Below are 21,818 nucleotides of genomic sequence, written 5' to 3' on the forward strand. Positions count from 1 at the left end.
CTTTCATGTCATACAAAGCAGAAAAAACACTCATTTGATACTTTGATCGAAACCACAATTTAGATTTTGTTTTTGTTTTGAAAAATGTTATTTTTGACAAATTCAAATTATTTTACTTTTCGCCTTTACCACTTACGCTTTCTTTTTCAAGAACAGAACGCTTGTCAACAAATCCTCAAACCCTTACAGCCATAGATATCATTTATTCCGACAGTCTTATACGAAACATTTTTAATAGGCACAGAAAAGCTTGTGGTTAGGCTCAAGAAAAAGGTTTTATTGGGTTAAAATGAGTGTTGACGTGGTGGAAAGAAGAAGCCGACACCAGACACTGGTGACGCAAAATTGGCATCAAACAGCAGCAAACAAAAACAGCGTTCTCCACCCTGTCCTCCGCTTCCTCCACCTCGGTATACGGATTTTCCTCATCTTTTATTGACGTCACGCGACTTACGACTTTGTGGTCATGATTGCTACAGCCACAAGATGGCATCACTCACATAGGTCGTTTTCGCTCCTTGATTTTTTGGGATTTATCTTCTGGTTCGTGGCTGATTTATGCATTTTTTTAATTTTTAAGGAGGCAACTGTAATGACCAGGACCTTTAATAGTTAAATTTGGCGGCAGGTTATACTTCTTTTATCCTGACACAGCTGCAGGCTCCTTTTGCATAATGAGACGTCTCTTTTAGATGTGTAGAGAGACAAAAAGAGTTTGAATGAGCATCTTGAGAGTGTTTGTTATCCCCCAGCTCTGCGCTTTCATCTCAGGATGGTGACACCCCCCCCCCCCCCCCCCCCCGCCCACTATCATCCCCACCACCCTCTCCTCCCATCCTCCCGGTAAAGTGATATCGCACGGTGTGAGCCTGAGAGCGTCGCTCCTACTGCTGCTCTCCCACCCCGCCCCACCGGGACCGGCGGCAGCGGGCGCCAAACCGCCCTCCAGGAGCCGCGCTGAGGACGCAGCCATGCCGAGCTGTGACACTCCGCAGCCGGACTGTCGCCTCGTCTCCTGCGCTTCTCAGAGGAAGAGGATGCCATGAGAATGCCCGCAGGCCCTCACTGGCACCTGGCTGTGAGTGAACCGGGGGAGAGAGGGGATAACCGACGGCGGATAATGACGTGATGGTTCCGGTTGAAGCGCGAGCAAAGAAGGGGGGCTCCGGGCGTCTTTAATGACCGGTGGTGGAGAGGAAATTACCCGTGTGTGGAGCCGTGTTACTGGACATTTCTAAGAATATAAAACAAGAGAAACGGTGTGCCAAACTGGTTGCTGAGATTGAGCGGAGAGGTAAGGCAGCATGGCTCTACTATCATCTGTGCGCCACTTAACGGCTCTGCGCATCCATTTATCCGCTTAATTGATTAAAAATGAGGCCAATCAGTGATGTAACAACTGGCAAATTGACCTCCAGAAACCAAATTAGTTAAAACACTGGCCTCCTGCCTTCTATCTAACCTGCTGCACTTTAAAATGTATTCTTGTTTACAATATCTATGAAAAGTAAGATTTTCGCTCCACTCTGTCACTGCTTGTGAAAATAGGGAAGGAAATCTAAACAAAGAGGTGAAAAAATAGACTTTATGCAAAAAAAAAGAGCATAAAATGTGATTTATCTTGCATGATTATCAGCTGTCTCATACATATTTAATGTAGCAGGATATATTATTTGTACAAGCTGGATTTCAAATAGGATTTTCAGAATAAAGTTCAATTTAAAATCCATTTTCTGACAACCTCTGAGTGAGATGTGAGTGAGTGTGAAGTGCAGGAGTGATGAGAGACAGATGAATGAGTGAATGTCAAGGATTCATGCATATGGCTCATTTACTCTCTTTTGTTTTCGTTTCCCAGGGGGCTTTGCAGCACATTGAGGGATGCTATCCCCCAGACCGTGACTTCCACAGGTGTGTTTTTGCACATTTATTCACAATCTTGCCCACACACGCACACACACACGCACACACACCGTTAGAGGTCAAAAGGAAGCTGTCTATTTTGCTGGAAGGTTCTTCCTGTGGCGTCCATCATCTGGATGCCGCTGTGGGCGAACTGTGTAACTAAGTGCTCCTGCTCATGTGTCATCAAGTGGCATCATTTGGATTTCAATTTGTTCCTGTACAGAATTAACCTCCGTTCCGTAGAGCAATCCAGTTCCCACGTATTCAACCGTAAAAGATCCAAAATAAACAAGATCATTATGACTCATGGTCACCACTTGAAACACACACAACACCAGAGAGTCATATGTAGAAAAGAAAAAAAACAGGTGAGAGAATTCAGTTGGCCGCCCCCCCACCCGAGGTTTATTCTCTCCCTGGTTTTCTTTGTTCCCCGCTGTTCGATGGGTCTCTCTCTCTCTCTCCTCGATGTGTTCCTTCCTCACACGCTGAGATGAGTGCTTTCATAGGTGGACCAGGCAGAAAGTCCTGATTTTTTTTTTTTTTTAACTACCTGGCTAAATTGCCCCGTGATGGAAAAATATTGTTAAGGGAATGATACTTGAATAATTTAAACCCCTGTGCTTTAAAATTGCAGGGGCTCACTGTGATTTCCAGTGCAAAGTTGGAGGCCACCTCAACGAAATATTCATATCATTATTTAAGAATGGATACATCAGGAAGCCACTCAGGTCCACCTCCTCCCTCGCTCGCCGGTTCTCTGTAGAAAAGTCTCCCCTCAGCTCCCCCTTGTCTCTGAAAAGATTCAGAACCTGCACACACGACGTCTTCTTTCGCATCAATATTGTCTCCAGCGTCTTCTTTAACGACGTGTGGGTGAATCTCAGCTTTCGATAAAAAAGATAAGAAACACGCTAGCTTGGTTTATTGAAACGAGTTAAAAGAAAAAGAGGACGCTCAGCCAAGGAGATGTAGAATAGAAGAATGAAACCTGCTTCAATCACAGTAAATAAGTTCATAGTTTGAAGTCATTCGTCAAACAAAAATGACAAATATCTGATGGTAACAGGTCCTGAAGCAAACAAATGTCGTTTATTTCACTTTTAAATTGTTGATATTTGGTCTTTGAGCTGTAGTGACTTCACCAGTTTTACATGCAATACATACGTGACCTGATTTTACATGTGACCCCTGTTGGGGATACACAGTATCATCGGCACGTCGCAGCCCATCAAATCGAGATTAGTTTCTTGGTTTTCCTCCTTAAATCAAGTAGAGTGTTACTCTTTCAAATTCAACTCATTTATGTGTTTTTTTTCTCTGGAGAATCTTGTTTTCAAACGAATATCAGCAAATATCGGCCAAATCGGTTGTAAATTATCGGCGTATCGGATATTGGCACTCAAAAAAAAAAAATCCAATGTCCTACATCCCTAACACACGCTTAAACTTTACAAATGAACACATTTCTGAATTGAATGATTTTTGAGGATGCAACTTCGAGCCTGGGGATTATTTTTGTCCAAATCTCTGCAGCCAGTCAATCTTATGGAGCTTTCATGGGCAATAAAAGCTCTCTGGATGTTCAGCTCATGAGGGGGTGTCAGGTGAAAAGAATCAGCGGGTGACTCAAGATGTATGGGAGGAGAGGCCGGTGTAAGACCCTCCCCCTGATTGGTAAAGTTTAGAATAACGGGGGAGGAAATAGGAGTTGAAAACTGACACACAGACAGAAAGCAAGAACAAAGCGAATGGTATTTCGGGGAGGTATGTGACGGACTAATTCTTGGCTGAAAGCACCGACTTCCTGGATTCTCAGCTGGTTGGTTGACATGTCGCAACGCCTGGCACATAATAGACACGCAACCACTACAAGCCCTCTGCTCTCCTCAGCTCTGGTGCAAATGGAACACGTGTGATTCCTCGAGCTGTCGCCTGCTACCTCCGGTGACGCTACGGTTGATATATTTTTCACACGTCTTTATTTCCTGGTCAACAGCAGAAAGTCACATCCCGTCAATCACACGGACAACAATGGAGCATGGTGTCATGCTTTCTTAATTACTTTGAAGTGCGTTCTAGCCAATGGATAAGAGAATTATTAGAGACTGTAGTGTTGATTCTGGGGGCTTCAATCTCACTGAAGTTGTTACTGGTGCTGTTTAACAGTCTGGTGCAGCTGAAGTCAGATTAGGTTGTCAGATAATCTGTCTCTCCTGGAGAATGGAGGTTGGATTGTTTGGTCTGACGACGATGGGTGAGGTTTCAGGCGAGGTGTGAAAAGGCTGGAAGATAATCTGCTGCTCACCTCATATTGAACACACAGATGTGCGAGTGGCATCAGATTAGATTAATCCCTCTCGCCAGGGGAGCTAATAAACATATTTTCCAAGATGTCAAACTGTCCCTTTCACTTCTGAAAGTGAACGTTCTGATTTGGTTTTCGTCCCCAAAGGTTATCTTCGTTTTCACTTAGTCATCACAAGGGAGAAAAAAAGAAGAAGAGGCTTTTAATTATCGCCAAATCATCCCACATGTGACTTTCAAAAAAAAAGCGCTGTTTTTGCCTTTCCACTTTTTGATAAGCGTTGGCAGATGGTTTGTGTGTGTGTGTGTGTGTGTGTGTGTGTACACCTGTGTGTTTCTGTGCACACACACGTTTAGTGGACTGATAGGATCGTTTCGTTTCCCGCAGAGAAAACAAATTGAAATATGACACCTCTCTCAGCTGCCTCTCATCTCCTGCTTTTCACTGTCAAGAGACGACAAAACTGCTAAATATAGTTCCACCAGAGGAGTGTGAAACCTCTTCACCTCAGCCAGCGATTCTAACGACAGAAAGAGAGGCTGAAAGGAAGATAACGTTATCGTCGCCGGAACAAAAGAAACGTACGATCTCTCCAATTATCCACTGGATTGAAACAAAAGTAACAAACAAATCACCCCCCTGACAAAAATCTGACTTTTCTGATCTAAGAATGTACATAAATCCATTAAAGGGGGTCAACAGAAGGCGTACGGGAGGTTTGGATCATTTTAGAACAGGAAATATGATAATTACCATCCGAAGAACCGTGTTTGATCCTCCAGTTGAGTTCAAGTCCGGTTGAATCAATCACAAGCTGGAGGTCCGCCATTTAAGGTAGTTTGAGATGAGTTCAAGGAGAAAACAGTAGTTTGGCATCTTCGTAGGTGCAAATATTAATAGATGTAAAGGTAGATAGAAATAATTTGAGATATAGACATTAGGTATCATCAGTATTTGTAGAAACCAAAGAGTCCTTTTGCTTTTCTTCACTTGATCATGTCCTCTGTCCTTCAGCTTGAAGTGATTTTACTTCAGATATTATTTTATTTTATTTCGCCTGATAAAAGCCCGAAGACCTCAGTGCGCAGGCATCTCTAGTTCATGGTAATTTCAGAATTGGAGGTGTCCCGCTGCCTCTGTTGGTTGTCTTCTCCGTCCATCCGTCCTCCACTCCCTTCTTTACTGCATTTCCTGTCTGCTTGCTTCTGTCGAATAAAGTTGCCAATAAGGCTTCAGGAGATTTCGGGGGTACTTGTCAACCAAATATATTGAAAACATGAAATGATGCGACTGATGTTATGTTTGATTATATTTCTTCTCCCGAGCTCTGAGACCATCCATTTCCATTTTCTTCCACTTCCTGTTAAGGGTCACGGGGGGCTGGAGCCTATCCCAGCGGCGTTCGGGTGAGAGGCGGGGTTCACCCTGGACGGGTCACCAGTCCATCACAGGGCCAACACATAGAGACAGACAACCATTCACACTCACAGTCACACCTACGGTCAATTTAGAGTATCAATCAGCCTCGTCCCCTCTTGATGTCTTTGGACTGTGGGAGGAAGCTGGAGTACCAGAGAGAACCTACTCAGGAACAGGGAGAACATGCAGACTCCACACAGAAAGATCCTGTGCTGGAGCTGGAGTGCAAACCCGGAACCTTCTTGCTGTGAGGCGACAGCGCTGACCACTGCACCACCGTGCCGCCCAGCCCTGACACGCTTGCACTTTATTGCTTTCACCTCCAGAAAGAAACCGTATTTATTACTAGGACACGCCCCAGAAGCTCTTATCTATGTAATAGTAATTTTTGCTATAGACCGTTTAAATAGAATTCTTCACATTTGCTGTAGACTGGGCTGAATATTTCCTCTACTCTGACACGGTTGTGGGATCTTTCCTGCCTGAGCCTGAAGCTGAAACACTGAGTTTGTGCTTCCCTGTCCTGCAAACGATAATCAATCCCTGCGTGGTTTTCAGTAGCCCTAAACTTTTCTACTTCTTCTTCCCTCTACGACGCCCTCCATATCTGCGAGGCTACGTGAATATTGAACACCTCAAACGTTTACCAGTGCTAAGAAGCCTTTGTGCTTCGTTCATGTGTCGTCACAAAGGTCCGACCACAACAAGACCTGAAGCTAACACTTGAAGTTTCAGCTCCTCTAAGAAGGATGTTATCGTTGATGTGACTGAATTTCTCTCTCAATTCCCTTTTCTTTCCTTCTATTGTTCTGTTTAAAATGATCGCGTCTCTTAAGCTCTCTCAACGGTCTAACTGGAGTCTACGGTCACCTGGGATTTGTTCCGACTTAATGACTTAAAGGAGCTTTTTGTGTTTTGGAAATCAGATGCCTGTCAGCTCTTCTGAGACTACAGCTCCTCTGTGTCATCCTGTTTCTTCTCCACCATTTGCCAGCTGATGACAGATTCTCTAACTCTTTAGATTGTGTGTGTGTGTGTGTGTGTGTGTGTGTTTGTGCGTGCATGCGTGCACACACGCGTGTTTCCCCAGTTGAATCGGACAGAAGCGAACCCAGAGAGTCATATACGAACTGTACTGGTTAAAATACTCTGACAGCGTTCCAGTTGAGTCTCCCAACCTCTGTCACATGGCGTCTTTATCTCTCCAGTCTGTTGGAAAATTTCGAATCCGAGGTTTTACCTCAACGCTCCCTTTCTAAGCATAATTTGGTTGCATGTTAGTCAAAATCGCTTATTTTTGGTTCTAGAAAAGATTCCATTTCTTTGTCTGTGTTTGGCTGTAAGTGAGAGCAGCTCATAATTTCTGCATAACTGCGCTATGGCTGCTTCAGCAGCAGAAGCAGAGGTCTTATCAAGCAATAAGAGCCAAGAAAATTACATTGATAGACCGAGAGAAGAAGGATGTACTGTACGGCGTCGAGAGCGAGAGGAGCTGAAGCAGTGAACGGGCGACAAAGGGAGTATAGACGAGACAGAGGAGGACTGAGGGGACAGATAGTGAGCTGGAGAGGGGGAGGAGATCGAGAAATGAGGAGCAGGAGAGACTTCACTTCGCTTTTAACGACATTATCGTGGCCCCGTGGTGTATATAATTTAGTACGATGACGCAATGGAGGAGCTGCACAGAGGGAGATGTCTGGGAGGGAGGCCCATTTCATTGCTAGCACACACGCACGCGCGTGCGCACACACACACACACACACACACACACACACACACACACACACACACACACAGAAACTGTCAGTGTAAAACCAAGCAAGATTCAGGGGCATTCAGTATTGTTTGTGTGCCCACCATTTTCAAAATAACTGTGTTTGCTTTCAGCCAGTTGGAAAACAGAGAGAGGAACAACCTGGCTGGAGGATACGCACGTGGCTCTAAAGTTTGCCAACCTTAAAAGAAAAATCTGGTCATTTTCAACTTGGGCTTCATTTTTCTGTTTTCAGGGGGTCAATTTAATTGAAAGACAGCAAAATTATTTGAACTGTTCAGTGATGAATGAGAACAGTTTGACCAACAAACTGTGAAAAAGCATCTTTCTCCGCCAAAAGTCCACCGGCTAAAAGCGCTTTATCAGGAAACGCGCGTGTCTGACTGAAGTCTCGTTCCGAAATCCCACACACTGGTTTTCTGTGCGACATCCAATCATGTGGTGATACTGTGCTGGATTGACGGGTGTGTAATAAAGGGTTCCCCTCTTTACCACCCAGCATGCAACAGTCATGTTTACATGTATTTATTTCATTTGGAAAAAAAAAAAATCAAAAACACCATTTCAGGGGGAGTAAAAAAAACCAAAACATTTCTTTTGCCGTTTCCATCAACCTTTTTGTAATGTGTAAGAATACACTGAAGGAAAATAAAGCATTTTTCATCATCTTCAACTTCAAATTCTCTCATCACGCCGCGCCGCTCTGGGTTAGATAAATACGGAGCGCCATGAGATTCAAATACTGGCTCATCCGCAATTGAAATCAGCTACCTATTCATCCATAACTTCATAAATAAATTATTTGCAGCAGTTCCAGCGCAGTGATTAAATGCTCTGCTCTGATAAGTTTCAGCGTGACCTCTTCTGGTCAAATGCTGCCCCCTCCCCCACACCGCCAGTCCAGTACGTGAAACCTAAACTCGGGATCCTCTCAGTTGTACTGAAAACAACAAAACGAGCCTGTCAGAGGGGGAAAAAAATAATCTCTTGTACCGGACCTTTTAATATTGTACCGCATCGATTTCACGGTTGCCGGTCACGGTGTTCCCACACAGAACTGACACGATTTAAAATGATTTTGGTTCCTGTCAATCATTTTAACCCAAAAACAAATTGAAATAGTGGCCAAAAAACAAAAACAAAAAACCCACTAGAACTCTCCTGTAATGTAGCATTCATTTGAACCATCTGGAATTGTAAAACAGGAAGTGCCAGAATGTTTAAACCATTGAATTTCACCGCAAATTAAAGCCTTGAGATGCTCAAAGCTTTTAGGAAATTACCTTAATACACCAGTAATGAGACAGAAGATTGAAATTTTTTGTTACTGTATCAATTTAGTTGAGATAATTAAATGTTACTCTTCCACTGAGACGTATCTGGATGTTTTAGTTAATCAACTTGAACAGTAAATGAACAAAGTCATCTGGTGCTGTAATTATAATAATGACAGCACTTAAAATGTTATTATTTTGCCTGAACTCAACTGTGTAAATGCCACTGAATGTGTGTCAAAAGCATTATTATCACAACTTGATTCAAAAGCTTGTTTTTCCCTGAGTGTATTCATATTGGGATTTGAGGTTTGTGTCGTGTTTTAATGAAGGGGAAGGCAGCCGGTGATGGTGACACACTCATAGGATCTATTTGAGGCAACATTTGCTTTATGCGGAAGGGATGATTATGTGTGCTTGATTTCTTTTCATTTACAACTTTTTTTTTTTTGTACCCGTGTAACTCTGCCAATCAGAGCTTTTTGTTAAAGATGAGCCTGCCAAGCAAAGCAAACACTGCAAAAATTAAGAAATCCAAGCGCTTGACTGTAGTTTGGCTGAATGCGTCGCTGCACGGATCTATTTTTCTTGTTTTTAACCCCGGCAAGGCATCCTTTTACACGCATATGTCTTGCGTGTTCATACAGGTTTTGGACGTTTAATTCTCTTGTCAGTAAATACATCTGGTACGTTTGCTGCCTGAAAGCTAACTAAGGTTTGTCAAATACAACTTTTAGAAATGCTTTTTGTCTTAAATGAACAGAACACGCACCTCCAGCCCAGAATTAGTATGCTGCCTATAACATACTGGCCATATGGTGAGGGTGCGCTGCATTCGTCACGCTAATCCATCTCTGTCCTGAATGTGTTTCCCATCTAAAGCGGTCCTGTCTCTGCTTTCTCTTTTTTTTAGAATTCCTCTAGCCTGTTCAATTTAGTAGAATCTAGTTATGAATTTAGTGCTGGTGCTGGATAAAAGTGCAGGTGCGGTGTTCTACAAGTGCTGACATTTATTTTGAGAAATCCCACGTGTGTGCTTTTAACCTCGTGTGTTTCCTCTTGACTGTTTTAAAGTGGAAAGCGCCAGTTATCATTTCCTACGTTTGACAGGTTAAATGATTGGTTCATTAAAAAAAAAAAAAAAAACAGCTCATTTATTTCTAATTAGCTATAGCTAATAAATCATCTATCATATGTTCATTTCCTCTCCCTGCAGGAGTTCCAGTGAGAGAAGGAGCACTCCACGATCCTGTCATGGTTTCCTACCTTCTCACCCTCCTCCATCTCTTCTAATGTAAGTGTCATTTTCAGTTTGTAACCACTAGAACTGTAGCGTCAAGGTCAATTTGACATGTTTGATTGGAATACGTCACGAATGAGAGCAGCGGCCACGGGTTCACACGCTAAAGTAATACATGATGGAGCAAAGAGTTTTATCAATAACTCGAGTTAGAGTAGAATTTAGATGGATAGACAGGACGGAGGAGTGCTTGATAGACGCCGCAGACATCAGAGGCGCGGTCTCACCAGCCCATCTGAATCCGTCGGTAAGGGGTTGGGCCATGGATTCGGCTGAGGTGGCTGATTACTCCGAGACCGTTAAATCACGTGTAATTGTTAGTTCCGCCCGTATCAGCCAATCACCTCCCATCAGCCATGGCTCACTGTCATTGCTATCAAGCCCAGCTACCTTTGAATAGAGAAGGGCGTATTTAATCTACCTGTTGCTGAATTCGGGCTGAGGCGATATTGCATCATGTCACAATATTTTTCGAAATAGAATCATACGTATGTTATGGCGGCTGCATTACTGTTGTACAGTGAAAACCTTTGAAAATATGATCTAATAAGTATTGAGTAAAATAGTTTTGTCTAAAGTTGTCTGTTGACTTGCATAATGAGATGTACACAGGATTGGAACACCCAGGTGTGACGCAGTCGTGTTTTCAGCTCTATTTTGATTTATTTTCCCCCTGTAAATTCGGTACAGCAATATGTATGGTGATAAAATCACATTGCACTTCATGTGTCTTGATAAGTACAGTATCGTGAGGTGCTTGCAGTACCCAGCCTTCATGCACTAACTGTGTGGTTATGGTATTTAGGGTGCCTGAGTTTATGCTCGTGTTTTATATGCGTACTTCTGATGCACTGCTGTCAACGCGATCATAACGGCAGAACACGAAACACTGTGATGTCACCCGCCAAAGCAAAAGTTTTCTCAATAAAATAATATAAGTCACAATGTAAATGGAGAATGAAGTCAGCCAGTCGCCAGTTAATGCTTTAATTCTCAACTGTGAGCGTAGCCGGCCCAAGTCCTCCAGTCTGAGCGCCAACTAAGCTCGTCTGATAGCACAACACCTCCCTGAGACGCTTGAAGTGGATATTTCTTTTAATGTTTCAGCCGTTTGTTTCGGTGAGGCCTGAAACAACCCCCAGCTGTCTGATAACCAACCAGTTACAACATGTTTCATCAGTTGCAGTTACATCATGATGGTACATGAATATACTAATTCAGCCTACATTGGCTATCTGTGCACAATATAGAAACCTGTGTTGGATGAAACGTTGAATAATCTAAAAACTACATTTTCCAACTGTTAAAGGTGAATAATTTGCTTTTATGTCTTACTCCTCTCTGCAAATGTCCATCTCTCTTGGTCTCCATCTGTCCATCCGCCTCTATGTTCGCCCTCTGAAGGGTTTGATGGAGAGTTGGTCGAATGTCAGCGGGAACTATCGTCATAACTGGAGGAATTCTTGCCGGAGTGATACTGCTGTGCATCGTAGCAGTACTCTGTTACTGTAGACTCCAGGTATCACCGTGTGTGTGTGTGTGTGTGTGTGTGTGTGTGTGTGTGTGTGTGTGTGTGTGAGAGAGAGAGAGAGAGAGAGAGAGAGAGAGAGAGAGACCGACCGCGCGCGTGTGAGTGCATCAAACACATAAATAATGTTTCTTAGGAAATTATAAAATGAAAAAAAAAATTCTCAATAGATTGGAAGCGTACTGCATTCCCTCCAGAAAAAATCAAATCGATCTTTCTGAATTAAGGATTTCATTATCTGATTAATTCAGAATCACAGAGCAGATTTGGTTTTTTTTTGTTGTTGTTGTTTTTGAAAAACGAGCTCTTATTCAGAACAAAAAAAATCCCAGAAGAAGCATGAAATCCCACACCCTGATAAACAACCCTCCAACAGCACAGATGTCAGTATATTTAATAGTAATTATATTACTGTATAATGATAATAAAGAGTATTCTATTCTATTTGATGAGATCTCCTGGTGAAATATAGAACTTCTCACTGGATTTCAAGCTTCTTGTGAGATTTAGGTTTTGTTTGTTGACAACTGTTGTTGTGGGTGTTCACCAAAACAGGGCAGTTTTTTTTTTTTTCAATTAATGAGATAATTTTTCTGAAAAGAAAATTTAGTCCATAATTCGGAAAAAACCTGACCGATTTTTTTTTTCTCAAGTGAATGCAATACGCTTCCATAGGTTTGAAAAGTTAAAGCTTGAGTAAAGCGTATTTTGCCTTTCAAGTCTAAGACCGAGCTACGTGTATTTCCCTTGAGCCTAGTTGCAGCCAACTTTAACACCTTCACAAAGATTATAGTTAGTTTGTTTTTAGCTCAAATTAAAGTGTTGGTAGATTTCTGAGCATACAGTTGCTTAAAGAAGACATGGATTCTACTGGATGATGTGATGGAGAGTTTGGAAACGGCCTTTTTTCGGTCTTTCATCAGCGGCCGTTAGCTTCAAGTTAAAAATACCAGGCCGGCTCAAATTGTGTTGTTTATGGGTGCAGCATCACATTAAGCGTGAAACGGGTGGTTTCCTGAAGCAAGGTAGTTTTTAAACATCTACTCAGGCTTGTGAATCAACACCTCAGCCCCTCTTGGTCCATGTCTGTCTCTGTTCCTTGTCCACTCTGCAGTATTACTGCTGTAAGAAGAATGATTCAGAGGTGGATGTGGGCTCCACGGTGGGAGCGGACCCTCTCTCTCATTTCCCCTGCAACACTTGCAATGCCCTTGCCAACGACGGTGCTGCAATCACACCCGTCTCTCTGGATCAGCTCAACGCGGGTTCTTGTCACAACCACTGCCCGACCTGTTCTCCATACCCCCTACGGTCTGGACTTACAGACAACATGCTAAACGGGGGGGAGCGTCTGGGCTTCCATACCTACTACGAGAACCCGTCTGTGTCGCCGCTGAGTTACTACGGTCCCACGGACATGTTCCCTCCCCCGCCGCGTCCGTACAGCACCCAGGTCTGACCTCCGCTGCACCATGAAGTCATGCACACATTTATAGAGACCTCCTTACACACATTTACACATCTCCTTTTGTGTTGGACAGAATATATATTTCAATGTCCTCCTGGAGGTGATGGATTTTGATACAGCACAATTACACACACACGCACACGCACACACACACACACACACACACGCACAAGCCTACATTACCAGCCCACCTCAGTCACAGATTTATCCAGACTCATTCATTCGGGGGAGGCAGCCCACTGATAGAGCTTCTATGTAGGCAGCAAATCCATGGACCAAACCCCTGCAGTGTTGAAGATGTAGTTGGTTCCACACAAAGCCGTTTCAAATGGGCTCCTTTGTGGACTGAGCTGGATCCAGGTGTGATTCATACATTCACTCAAGCCACGTTTGACGGTGGTCAGGGACACATGCTACAACACAAAAAGCACTGGAGGACAGCCTGTCCGGTTTTCTCTAAACGGCTGAATTAGAGATGCAGAAGTTAATTAATGACCAATAACTTTTTCTTTTCTTTTTTTTTTACAAAATTATCAAATAAAAATGGCACGTTTATTCTCCAAAGTTTATTTTGTAGCAAAAATATGGTTGAACAACTGTTATTCAAAAATGGCCTAACAAATGTAGAGAACCCGTTAATTAAACAAATCATGGTGAGTGGAAATGGGAATTTAAATACAAATTCTCAAGATTCTGTACCCGCTTGAGGTGGTTTTTGTCTTTTTTTTTAAAAAAAAAGAGTAAAGGTAGAGAACAGTTGGAAACACCTCTTTAGAATAAGTTCGGACAAACTGACACGGCTGATTTTAGCTGGCGTGAAAGAACTATTACAACTTGCCCGACTGAAAGGAATTCCTCAACGCCGATGACCTCTTCTTCCTCTACTGTTACAGCCACTTGTAATGTCGCTTATACTGCCATCTTCTGACAAAAATACACATCGCATACCGAGTTTATTTTCTTCCCGCAGTTGATAGAAACACACCTAATTTCCTTTTTCTATGATGTTTCCTTACTTTGTTTGACAATTTAATAGAAAGACGGTTTGAATTTAGGTCAGGAATTATGGGTGGGGGGGGGTGAATTATTACTCAACTTTTGTTATGAAAGCAAGAAAAGTTTTGCTGCCCTTTTTATGGTGGAGGTGGCTGTCACACACCACCCTTACTATAACCACTGCAGGTATCACCAAATCAGCCAGGACTGACATGAGTACAGGTTAAAATTAGATTAGAAGTTTCCAGGGTGTTAAAATTTGGCTTGCAGGTTTGAAAGTCGACAAATTCTTTTATTAAGTGGAAGAAAAGTACCACTTCGAGTGGTTCTCTTCCTGAAAGTGCAGAAATTCCCCTCCCCCGGCTGAATGTTTCTGTTGGAGGGGACATGTGATCGCTGTGGGAACTTTGTGGTGGCATTATGAGTGTAGCTGGTTGAAGGCTACAGAAGTGCACCACCCCTCCTCTACCAACGCCACCTATTTAGTTTCTCTCATTCACTGCATCCCCCCCCCCCCCCCGAGTGTCAACTGAGAGGGTCAAACGATGGCGTGAGGACCCCTCCCCTGCTCCCCTGCTGCTTATTTAGTGTACATGAGGGCTAATAGGTTTTTCTTTTTTGTACCTGTCATTGTAGTTTCACAACTCGAAACAACAACAGGGAGACAAGAAGATTAATAATACTTAATTTGGAGAAAAGACTGAAGAGAAAAATGGCTTTCAAGCATTTCGTCTTGAAAACCTGCTTTAACTCTTGTTTGCTTGCGGTCACTTCTGGTGATGAAACCTCTGAAAGTCAGTCGGCTCTGCAGTGTCTTCCATTTAAGTTGATGTATTTAACAACTCTTTCATGTTTACAGAAGAGAGGAGAGAGGCTGTAGGCAGACATGAGATTCCTGTATAATATGTTGTTGATCTAGAATCTCAAGTTTTTGTATCTATAAGCCATTTTATCTGCTACAGTATAGTGACCAGATGCAGTGTTGCTCCACAGTGTATGCCTGAACATATACATATATATATTTTATTATTTTTTTTTAAAGGAGTGTTGTAGCTTTTGTGAGGGATTGTCAAGAGTTTAAATGTGTTTTACTGAGTGTGGACCAAATGTGAGTTTTCATTATACTCCATTTATGATAAAACACAATGGAAGGACATGGAAATCACAACTTTGGAACTTGAAATTCACTTCATTGAAATGAAAATGTGAAACACAAGACTGATCAAAGACTGTCAGACGAATGATGTATTTATTCTCACCCAACATCGCTCCACTGAGCTCTGAACTTCATCTTCACATCTCCTCGTTGTTAAGAAATATGTGCTGAATTATAGACGTGTAACCACTTTTTTGTTGTTTTTTTTGGTTGTTTAAATGTCCACTTGGTGTAGGTGTTCACTGCCACTTAGTCAATGTACTCAGCAAATATAGTTTGGTGAAAAAGCTTCGGTTTTAAACTCGATTTGTACTTGTGCATCGGGTCTACTACGCCTACTTCACCACAGGTTAGCTGGCATCATTTTCACTGGCTGCAGTTACATGGCTGAAACACTAGTTGGCGGCGGCGCTTCTATACCGCTTCCTCGGGTTTTCTTTGTGTACTTCAAACACTGGTGGAGGAAATGCTAATACATACAAACAACGGATCAGTGTGAACGGGAATACGAGTTCCGCTCACTAAAGATAGAAAAATAAAAATAAATGTTACATGCAGGTTAGAAGAAGCTGCTTTTTTAGCATAGATTTATAAAACCCCCAGTAATTATTAGAAATGAAGGATATTGGATTTTCTAAACTGAAATTATGCTACAACTGATTCGGTCAGTGGCTGAGATTCTTTGATGCTGATATTATCGGAAATGAAATATAAATGATATTTCCATTTTAAAAACACACGTAAACCTTCTGAATATTAATTTTTTCATGTTTTTTCAAAGGTCACAGATGAAGAAACTCAAGCAAAACAAGCCGACGTGAAATTTGGGCCCTCATAGCGATGCCGGTGTTTTGAAATAATGACCAGTATCTGCTGATGTTGTCACGGTTCCCTAGTAGTGATTAACATTTTAACAAAACCTTCAGTTTGATTTGCCGCTTTTTAAAATGTCACAAAGTCATTTTTGGTGAAAACAAAGCGTACAAACCCCTGATTTTGTTTGTCCCTGGAAGGTTTAACTCCTCCTAACCACCGGCTTTGAATCGAAGCAGAAGTGTAAATCCGACTTTGGTGTCACCAGTTGTGTGATGCACCATCACTGTATCAGAACTGTGCCCCCTTTTTATTTTTAGCGCCGTTTATCTTATTCTTATTGTCGAAATTTGTATTTTTCAGATTTTTTTCTGTATTGCAATGGAGAATGTTTTGGTATAACCTGATACAGTGAAATTCACCCTGTTTCACAAGACTTTTCCTTTTTTCTTTTTTTTTGGGGAAAGAATAAATGTTTATATGGGCTTGGACTTTTTGTGTGTGTGTGTGTGTGTGTGTGTGTGTGTGTGTGTGTGTCTCCTTACAATGACTCAGACGGATACATGAAGTGATGATGTAGTAGTTTCTGGTTAAAAATTGTGCAAAGATTGAAAAAAAAACCAAAATAACCACAATTAGAAACTTGAGAAAAATCGTGGAGGGAACTGAGAATTCATGAAACAACAGATTAAAGAAAGGGAAGTTAGACTGAGCCGTCATCAGAGGAAAAGAAAGCGACACTATTGACTGAGAGATGATGCAGAAATTGAGTGAAACTGCTTCGATCATGTGGAACTGAGGGGGTAAATGACTTACAGGCAGAGACGCTGAATCTTTGTCATTCTATGTTAATGTTCAAGTATTCTACCACTTTACCTGCTGGACCTGTTTGCTCAGATAATCACAATAATAGAGCAAAGGAAGCGTCGCGCCAACACCCTGGGGTGAAATATCCCAAATACCACCTCATTTACTCCTGTCTATTAATACATGGGTAGTGTTTACTTCATGGTTGCATTGAGGCGTCCGACAGCTTCACGCCGATGAAGAATGTGGATGAAAACAGATGATGAAGCGGCTCATTATCACCAGACTGAAGCAGAAACGGGCAGGTGATTGGAGAGTCGGGGGCATGCGTTGTTTGTGTTTGGATGTGAGAGTGAGAAGGCATTCAAGTAACTATAGTGGGTGTGTCTCACACACACCCTCAGGTGTCATATAAACCCTGTTGAACCTGTTATATGCACCTGTAGCACACACACACTCACACACACTCACCTTTGGACCGTAAGCACTATTTCCTTGTGTTGGGACAAGTTGAACTTTAAGCTCATTGATCTTGTTTATACTGATGTCTCACCTTCATCACCGTCAGGAAATCAGAGTCGGATTCATCTTCCTCAACCTCACCTTACACCTCTGAGTTGCCATTTTCTTCTTCGATCTGTGGCTTGTTTTGATGCAGGAGAATACACACGCAGTGGGTTTACTCAGTTTTCGGTGGCTGCAATCTTTACCTGCTTTGATTTTATGTCTCCGGGTGAGTGTTAGCAGCCCCTCAGGTTTGCAACTTAAAGCAAGATGATGCAGGAGGTGTCCATCGTGACTGTGCAGGATGCCCAGTATACGGAGCAGATGACCGAGGAGGAGATCCTTGCCTGTCTGGTGGCTGAAACAGCACCCAGCTTCACAGTAAGAACTGCTGACTCATGGTTTAAATTCATCTAGTTTGCTTTTAGCATCACATCTGATATGACCATTCTCATCCTGAAGTGATACTAGTCAAAACCGAGTTTGGTGTTTAGATAACGACAAGGTCACTAGTGCATGCAACAGATCTGAAGGGTGCACACGTATGATCAAAGTCTTCCTAGACCAACAAACCAAGCAGAGCTGAAGTGAAACCACTTTCTGAACGGTCTGGCAGCACGAGTGCAACAACACAAAACAACCCACTGAGGAAAGATTTGTGCTTCAAGATATTAGGAAATGATTGATTGGTCATTTTAGATATACCAAAATGGATGGAAATTGCCATTTTAGGCTTTATAAAATCCCTCCTTCTTGTATCATCCATTCACACATCCCTCATGTCCTCAGCTCAATCTTATCTTGTTCTTATCCTTATCTTCATCTCTTCCCGGGCCTGTTCTTGATTTGTCGTGCTGCATTCGCTTCCACATCTGTTTGGGGGAGATAGCTGTCTTCAGCTCCGTCAAAAATGACAGTTTGACAGAATTACTATATTAAATTATCCCTGATTTTCTCTCTCTGTCTCTCTCTCTCTCTCTCTCTTGCTATCTATCTCTTTGCCCTCAGGTCCCAACAAAGAAAGCTAAACTGAGAGAAAGCCGTCTCCAAATAATGGAGGATAAAGAGGACCCCTTGGTCAAATACCTGGTCAGAAATCTGCGTATCTGTCTCTGTTAAATCTCGACGTCAACTCATGTGCATCTTATAATTTTCTAAAAGATGACTACATTTCTCCTTGTCGAACTTTCTGAGTTTCTGATCGGCTCTCCTGTTTTTACAGGATGAGAACCGGCGGCTCGAGCAAGCCAGCCTCCGACTGGAGCAGGAGAACGATAACCTGGCCTACAGGCTGATCACCAGTAAGATCGCCCTGAGGAACGCTCTGGATAAGGTAGTGCTGCAGCTCCTGTCAGTCACATAGAGGAACTCAAGAGAATAAGTGTAACTCTACAATATATCAGGATAACACTGACAAATCTGCGGGAAAAACACAAGCTCAATATGCACAAATGCACTGGTTTCATTTTTGTGGTTCAAGTTTGCTAATTATGTGGCAAAACCTCAGAAGAGAATACTGTGTACAACTATTTATTTCGGGTTCCCTGGGAGTTTTTCCTGTTCAGCATTGCGTAGTGGGGTTCTAATGATCAGACTTTTTCTTTTTTTTTTTTAATTGAGTTTCTTCAACTTTAAACTTCATGACACGTGTATGAAAGTTTTCTCATGCTCATATTTGTTCTGACACATGACAGGTTTGTTTTTGGACCCTCAATTTAGTCTTACAGGAAGTAAACAAAGCTTGATGGTTATTTAATAACTCCTAACATCTATCGTGTACGTCTTTTAACCGAGGAACCACCCAGGATTATAAAAACGTTAACGTCACAGGACGTATACGTGAGTTGAGAAGAGCCATCGGGCTTTGCTTCCTGTCTGTAAGACTTAATTGCGGATTAAAAAAAAAAAAGAAAAGAAACCTTATAATGTGAAGGAACAAATTTGTGCTTCATTAATGAGTCCATTAAAAGTGTTTACACCTACAAGTTCTGTCAGCCCACACTGAAGCATTGCGCTGTTCCAAAAAAAAAAAACAACCTTCTGGGAATACCACATGGTGCTCTTTTGTTTTTCTTCAAAATGTTCTTATTTTAGAGCAGGATTGTATGCTTTAGAGAAGTAATGTGAAAAATTTCCAGTCCTTTGATTCAACTTTTAGACACGTATTGCATGAAGTATTTTCAATTAAAAACGTTTTCTTCGTTGTTTAAACTTGCGAGTAATGTTGCAGCAGTTTTCCCTGCTAGAAAGGTTTGTACACTGTCAGGTATATCATGCAAATATAAAAAAGGTTCATCAACAAGTTCATGTAAAATAAGATATGCATTTGTTCAGGCAGAAGACAATGTGGAGGCACTTACCAAAGACCTCCTGGTGACCAAACGTCACCTGCAGGCAACAGAGGAGGAGATGAGCGGGAAGGAGGAGGAGGCTGCAATGGTAGGGGTCCATATTGTCCTATGTTCTTCTGCATCACTGTCAGGGTGGGGGTGAATTGTTCCACTCCTTTGATAGTTGAAGGAGGTGTTCCGGAGAGAGCTGGAGAAAGCTGAGCAGGAAGCCAAAAGATCATCAGGCATCATCGCAGACTACAAACAGGTACAGACAAGCGATGGCAAACCGATTAGACCTCCAATTATGTCAGATTCTTGGAAAATGTGACGTTTTTGCTAATGATGTTAAAATAAGACTTTCTTCTTCTCTCAGATCTGCTCTCAGCTGACAAACCGTCTGGAGAGGCAGCAGGCCGCCCACAGAGAAGAGTTCGATTCACTCAAGGTGAGTTCAGCTCTCTTCTTCTTTCATGTCTCTAAAACTCTGTTCAAACACGGTTCAAGCTTCACTTCGTCGCTCATTTCTAGCAGCAGGTGTTTTCAAATCATCTCTGGTCCTCCTTTGGCAGAGCAAGGTAAAAGCTTGTCCTCGCTGTCAGCACGCGCTAGATTCAGATGAACCAGCGGGTCCGAGCCCTGCAGCAGCACACGCGGACCAACTGAGGATGAATCAGCCGGACCAGGGTAAGACCACCAAAGGTCCCACAGGATCAGAGCAGAAGAAGGAGGACCAGGAGAAGGTGACTCTGAGGGTCCAGATTAGGGAGCTGGAAAAAGAGTTGGCGCAGACAAAACTTCAGATGGTGGAAGCCAAATGCAAGATCCAGGTGAGAAGGAAAGAGATGACGCAGCCAATCATGCCTTGATCGGCATGGCGGTTTGTAAATTCTGAACAGATCGGTTAGAAAAGTACAACAACTTCTGTCCGACACTGTAGCTCATCGGATATTATAGATTTAGACATTTCAGATGGCTGCGCAATATTAAAAAGTAATTTTCTATCATAAAAGGAAGAGATAATGAGTTATTTTCCACAGTGGACGGAACCAAGATAAGCTGAATTCCAGTGAATGTCCAATTGGTTGATTTCTTTTTCTTTTTCTTTTTAATTCATTTGACATCCTGTGTAAAATGTCACTTCCTGATGGATTTATGAAAAATTAATTAATTCTTAGAGAGGCCATATATTTGAAGGGCGTTTTTCTCTACCAAGAAGGAGCAAAAGAAACCACACTTTATGTCATTTGAAAATGTATCTTAGAATCCTTAAAAAAAAAAGAAAAGATTTGTAATCTATTTGATTTGATTCGATTTATTTGTTTTACATCTGCCGGGCCACATTTAGACCTCTGCACTTGTCGGAAATCCTTTGCGCTGCTCAAAAGTGTCAGAGAAACTCGGAGTGAGAGGAAATAGCAGACAATTACAACAAATTGAATGTATGTTGCATAGAAGTCAAAAAAGGGTCCCCCTGTCTAAACTTCAAACTCTGATCTTAAATCTTGGAGAGGAGCAGATCAGAACGTGGATAATCACCTTGAATGAGGATCATCTGATGTTTTTGAGAAAAGAAAAACAAGAACAGATGTGTGGAACTGAAATGAATAAAAATGCTGCATTTCTACTGTATCGTACAGGACCTGGAGCACGAGAAGGGAATCCTGGCTCATGATCTCCAGGAAGCTAACAACAGCTGGATCAGTAAGGCCTTCACCTCCCTGCGGACATCCAGCGGAGGACTTCAGACTCTCAGCACGGTCAGAGATGGAGCGCCGACGTTGGGCTGGAGCCTCCACAGTAGCTCCCTCACTAAGAAGCTGTCGTGGCCTCACAGAGACAGTCGAGAAAACATCTGAAGACAGACATCTCCTGCAGGATCGCTTGTAATTTATGCTGCTGTGACTTCTTATGTACATTAGGGGGCGATCTAGACACAACGTGAGCAGTGGAGAGTGCCTCAGGCAGGTACTTTCTTGTTCATCACTCCCATGAAGCTCTTTTTTACAGTTGTACAGCCGATCCACGTGCCAAGAGTGTACATAATCAAAATAATAAAATATTCCAAAACAACCTTAAATTAAGTGTGACACAAACTCAAACTTCCCTGACGTAAGGAAACTTCTTTTTTCAGGAGATTTCCCGGTGGTGTACACACACACACACACACACACACACACACACACACACACACACACACACACACACTTCCTCTTTCGTTTCAACTGCAGCTGCT

General features: G+C 42.4%; 2 protein-coding genes across 4 annotated transcripts; both read left to right on the forward strand.

The window, feature by feature from the left end:
- The first annotated feature begins 808 nt into the window (after nt 1–808).
- Nucleotides 809–16,432, forward strand: LOC147246366 (protein FAM163A-like). 2 transcript variants are annotated; one of them, XM_086183120.1, is made up of 5 exons: nt 809–1,294; nt 1,859–1,911; nt 9,897–9,974; nt 11,385–11,499; nt 12,623–16,432. In XM_086183120.1, the coding sequence occupies exons 4-5, from the start codon at nt 11,407–11,409 to the stop codon at nt 12,965–12,967; spliced, it is 438 nt and encodes a 145-aa protein (XP_086039246.1). In that variant the 5' UTR covers nt 809–1,294; nt 1,859–1,911; nt 9,897–9,974; nt 11,385–11,406; the 3' UTR covers nt 12,968–16,432. The 2 variants fall into 2 exon arrangements, with proteins under 2 accessions (XP_086039246.1, XP_086039247.1); XM_086183121.1 differs by lacking the exons at nt 809–1,294; nt 1,859–1,911 and adding an exon at nt 8,891–9,395.
- A 133-nt stretch (nt 16,433–16,565) lies between these two features.
- Nucleotides 16,566–21,757, forward strand: LOC147246367 (rab GTPase-activating protein 1-like). 2 transcript variants are annotated; one of them, XM_086183118.1, is made up of 8 exons: nt 16,566–17,633; nt 18,261–18,341; nt 18,475–18,585; nt 19,587–19,691; nt 19,767–19,850; nt 19,959–20,030; nt 20,155–20,412; nt 21,223–21,757. In XM_086183118.1, the coding sequence occupies exons 1-8, from the start codon at nt 17,523–17,525 to the stop codon at nt 21,439–21,441; spliced, it is 1,041 nt and encodes a 346-aa protein (XP_086039244.1). In that variant the 5' UTR covers nt 16,566–17,522; the 3' UTR covers nt 21,442–21,757. The 2 variants fall into 2 exon arrangements, with proteins under 2 accessions (XP_086039244.1, XP_086039245.1); XM_086183119.1 differs by having other exon boundaries at nt 20,185–20,412.
- The last annotated feature ends 61 nt before the right edge of the window (nt 21,758–21,818 follow it).

Source organism: Aulostomus chinensis, chromosome 17 (assembly GCF_037954235.1).
Source record: "Aulostomus chinensis isolate RoL2024-O1b breed Wild chromosome 17, RoL_Achi_v1.0, whole genome shotgun sequence".
Lineage (NCBI taxonomy): Eukaryota > Metazoa > Chordata > Actinopteri > Syngnathiformes > Aulostomidae > Aulostomus > Aulostomus chinensis.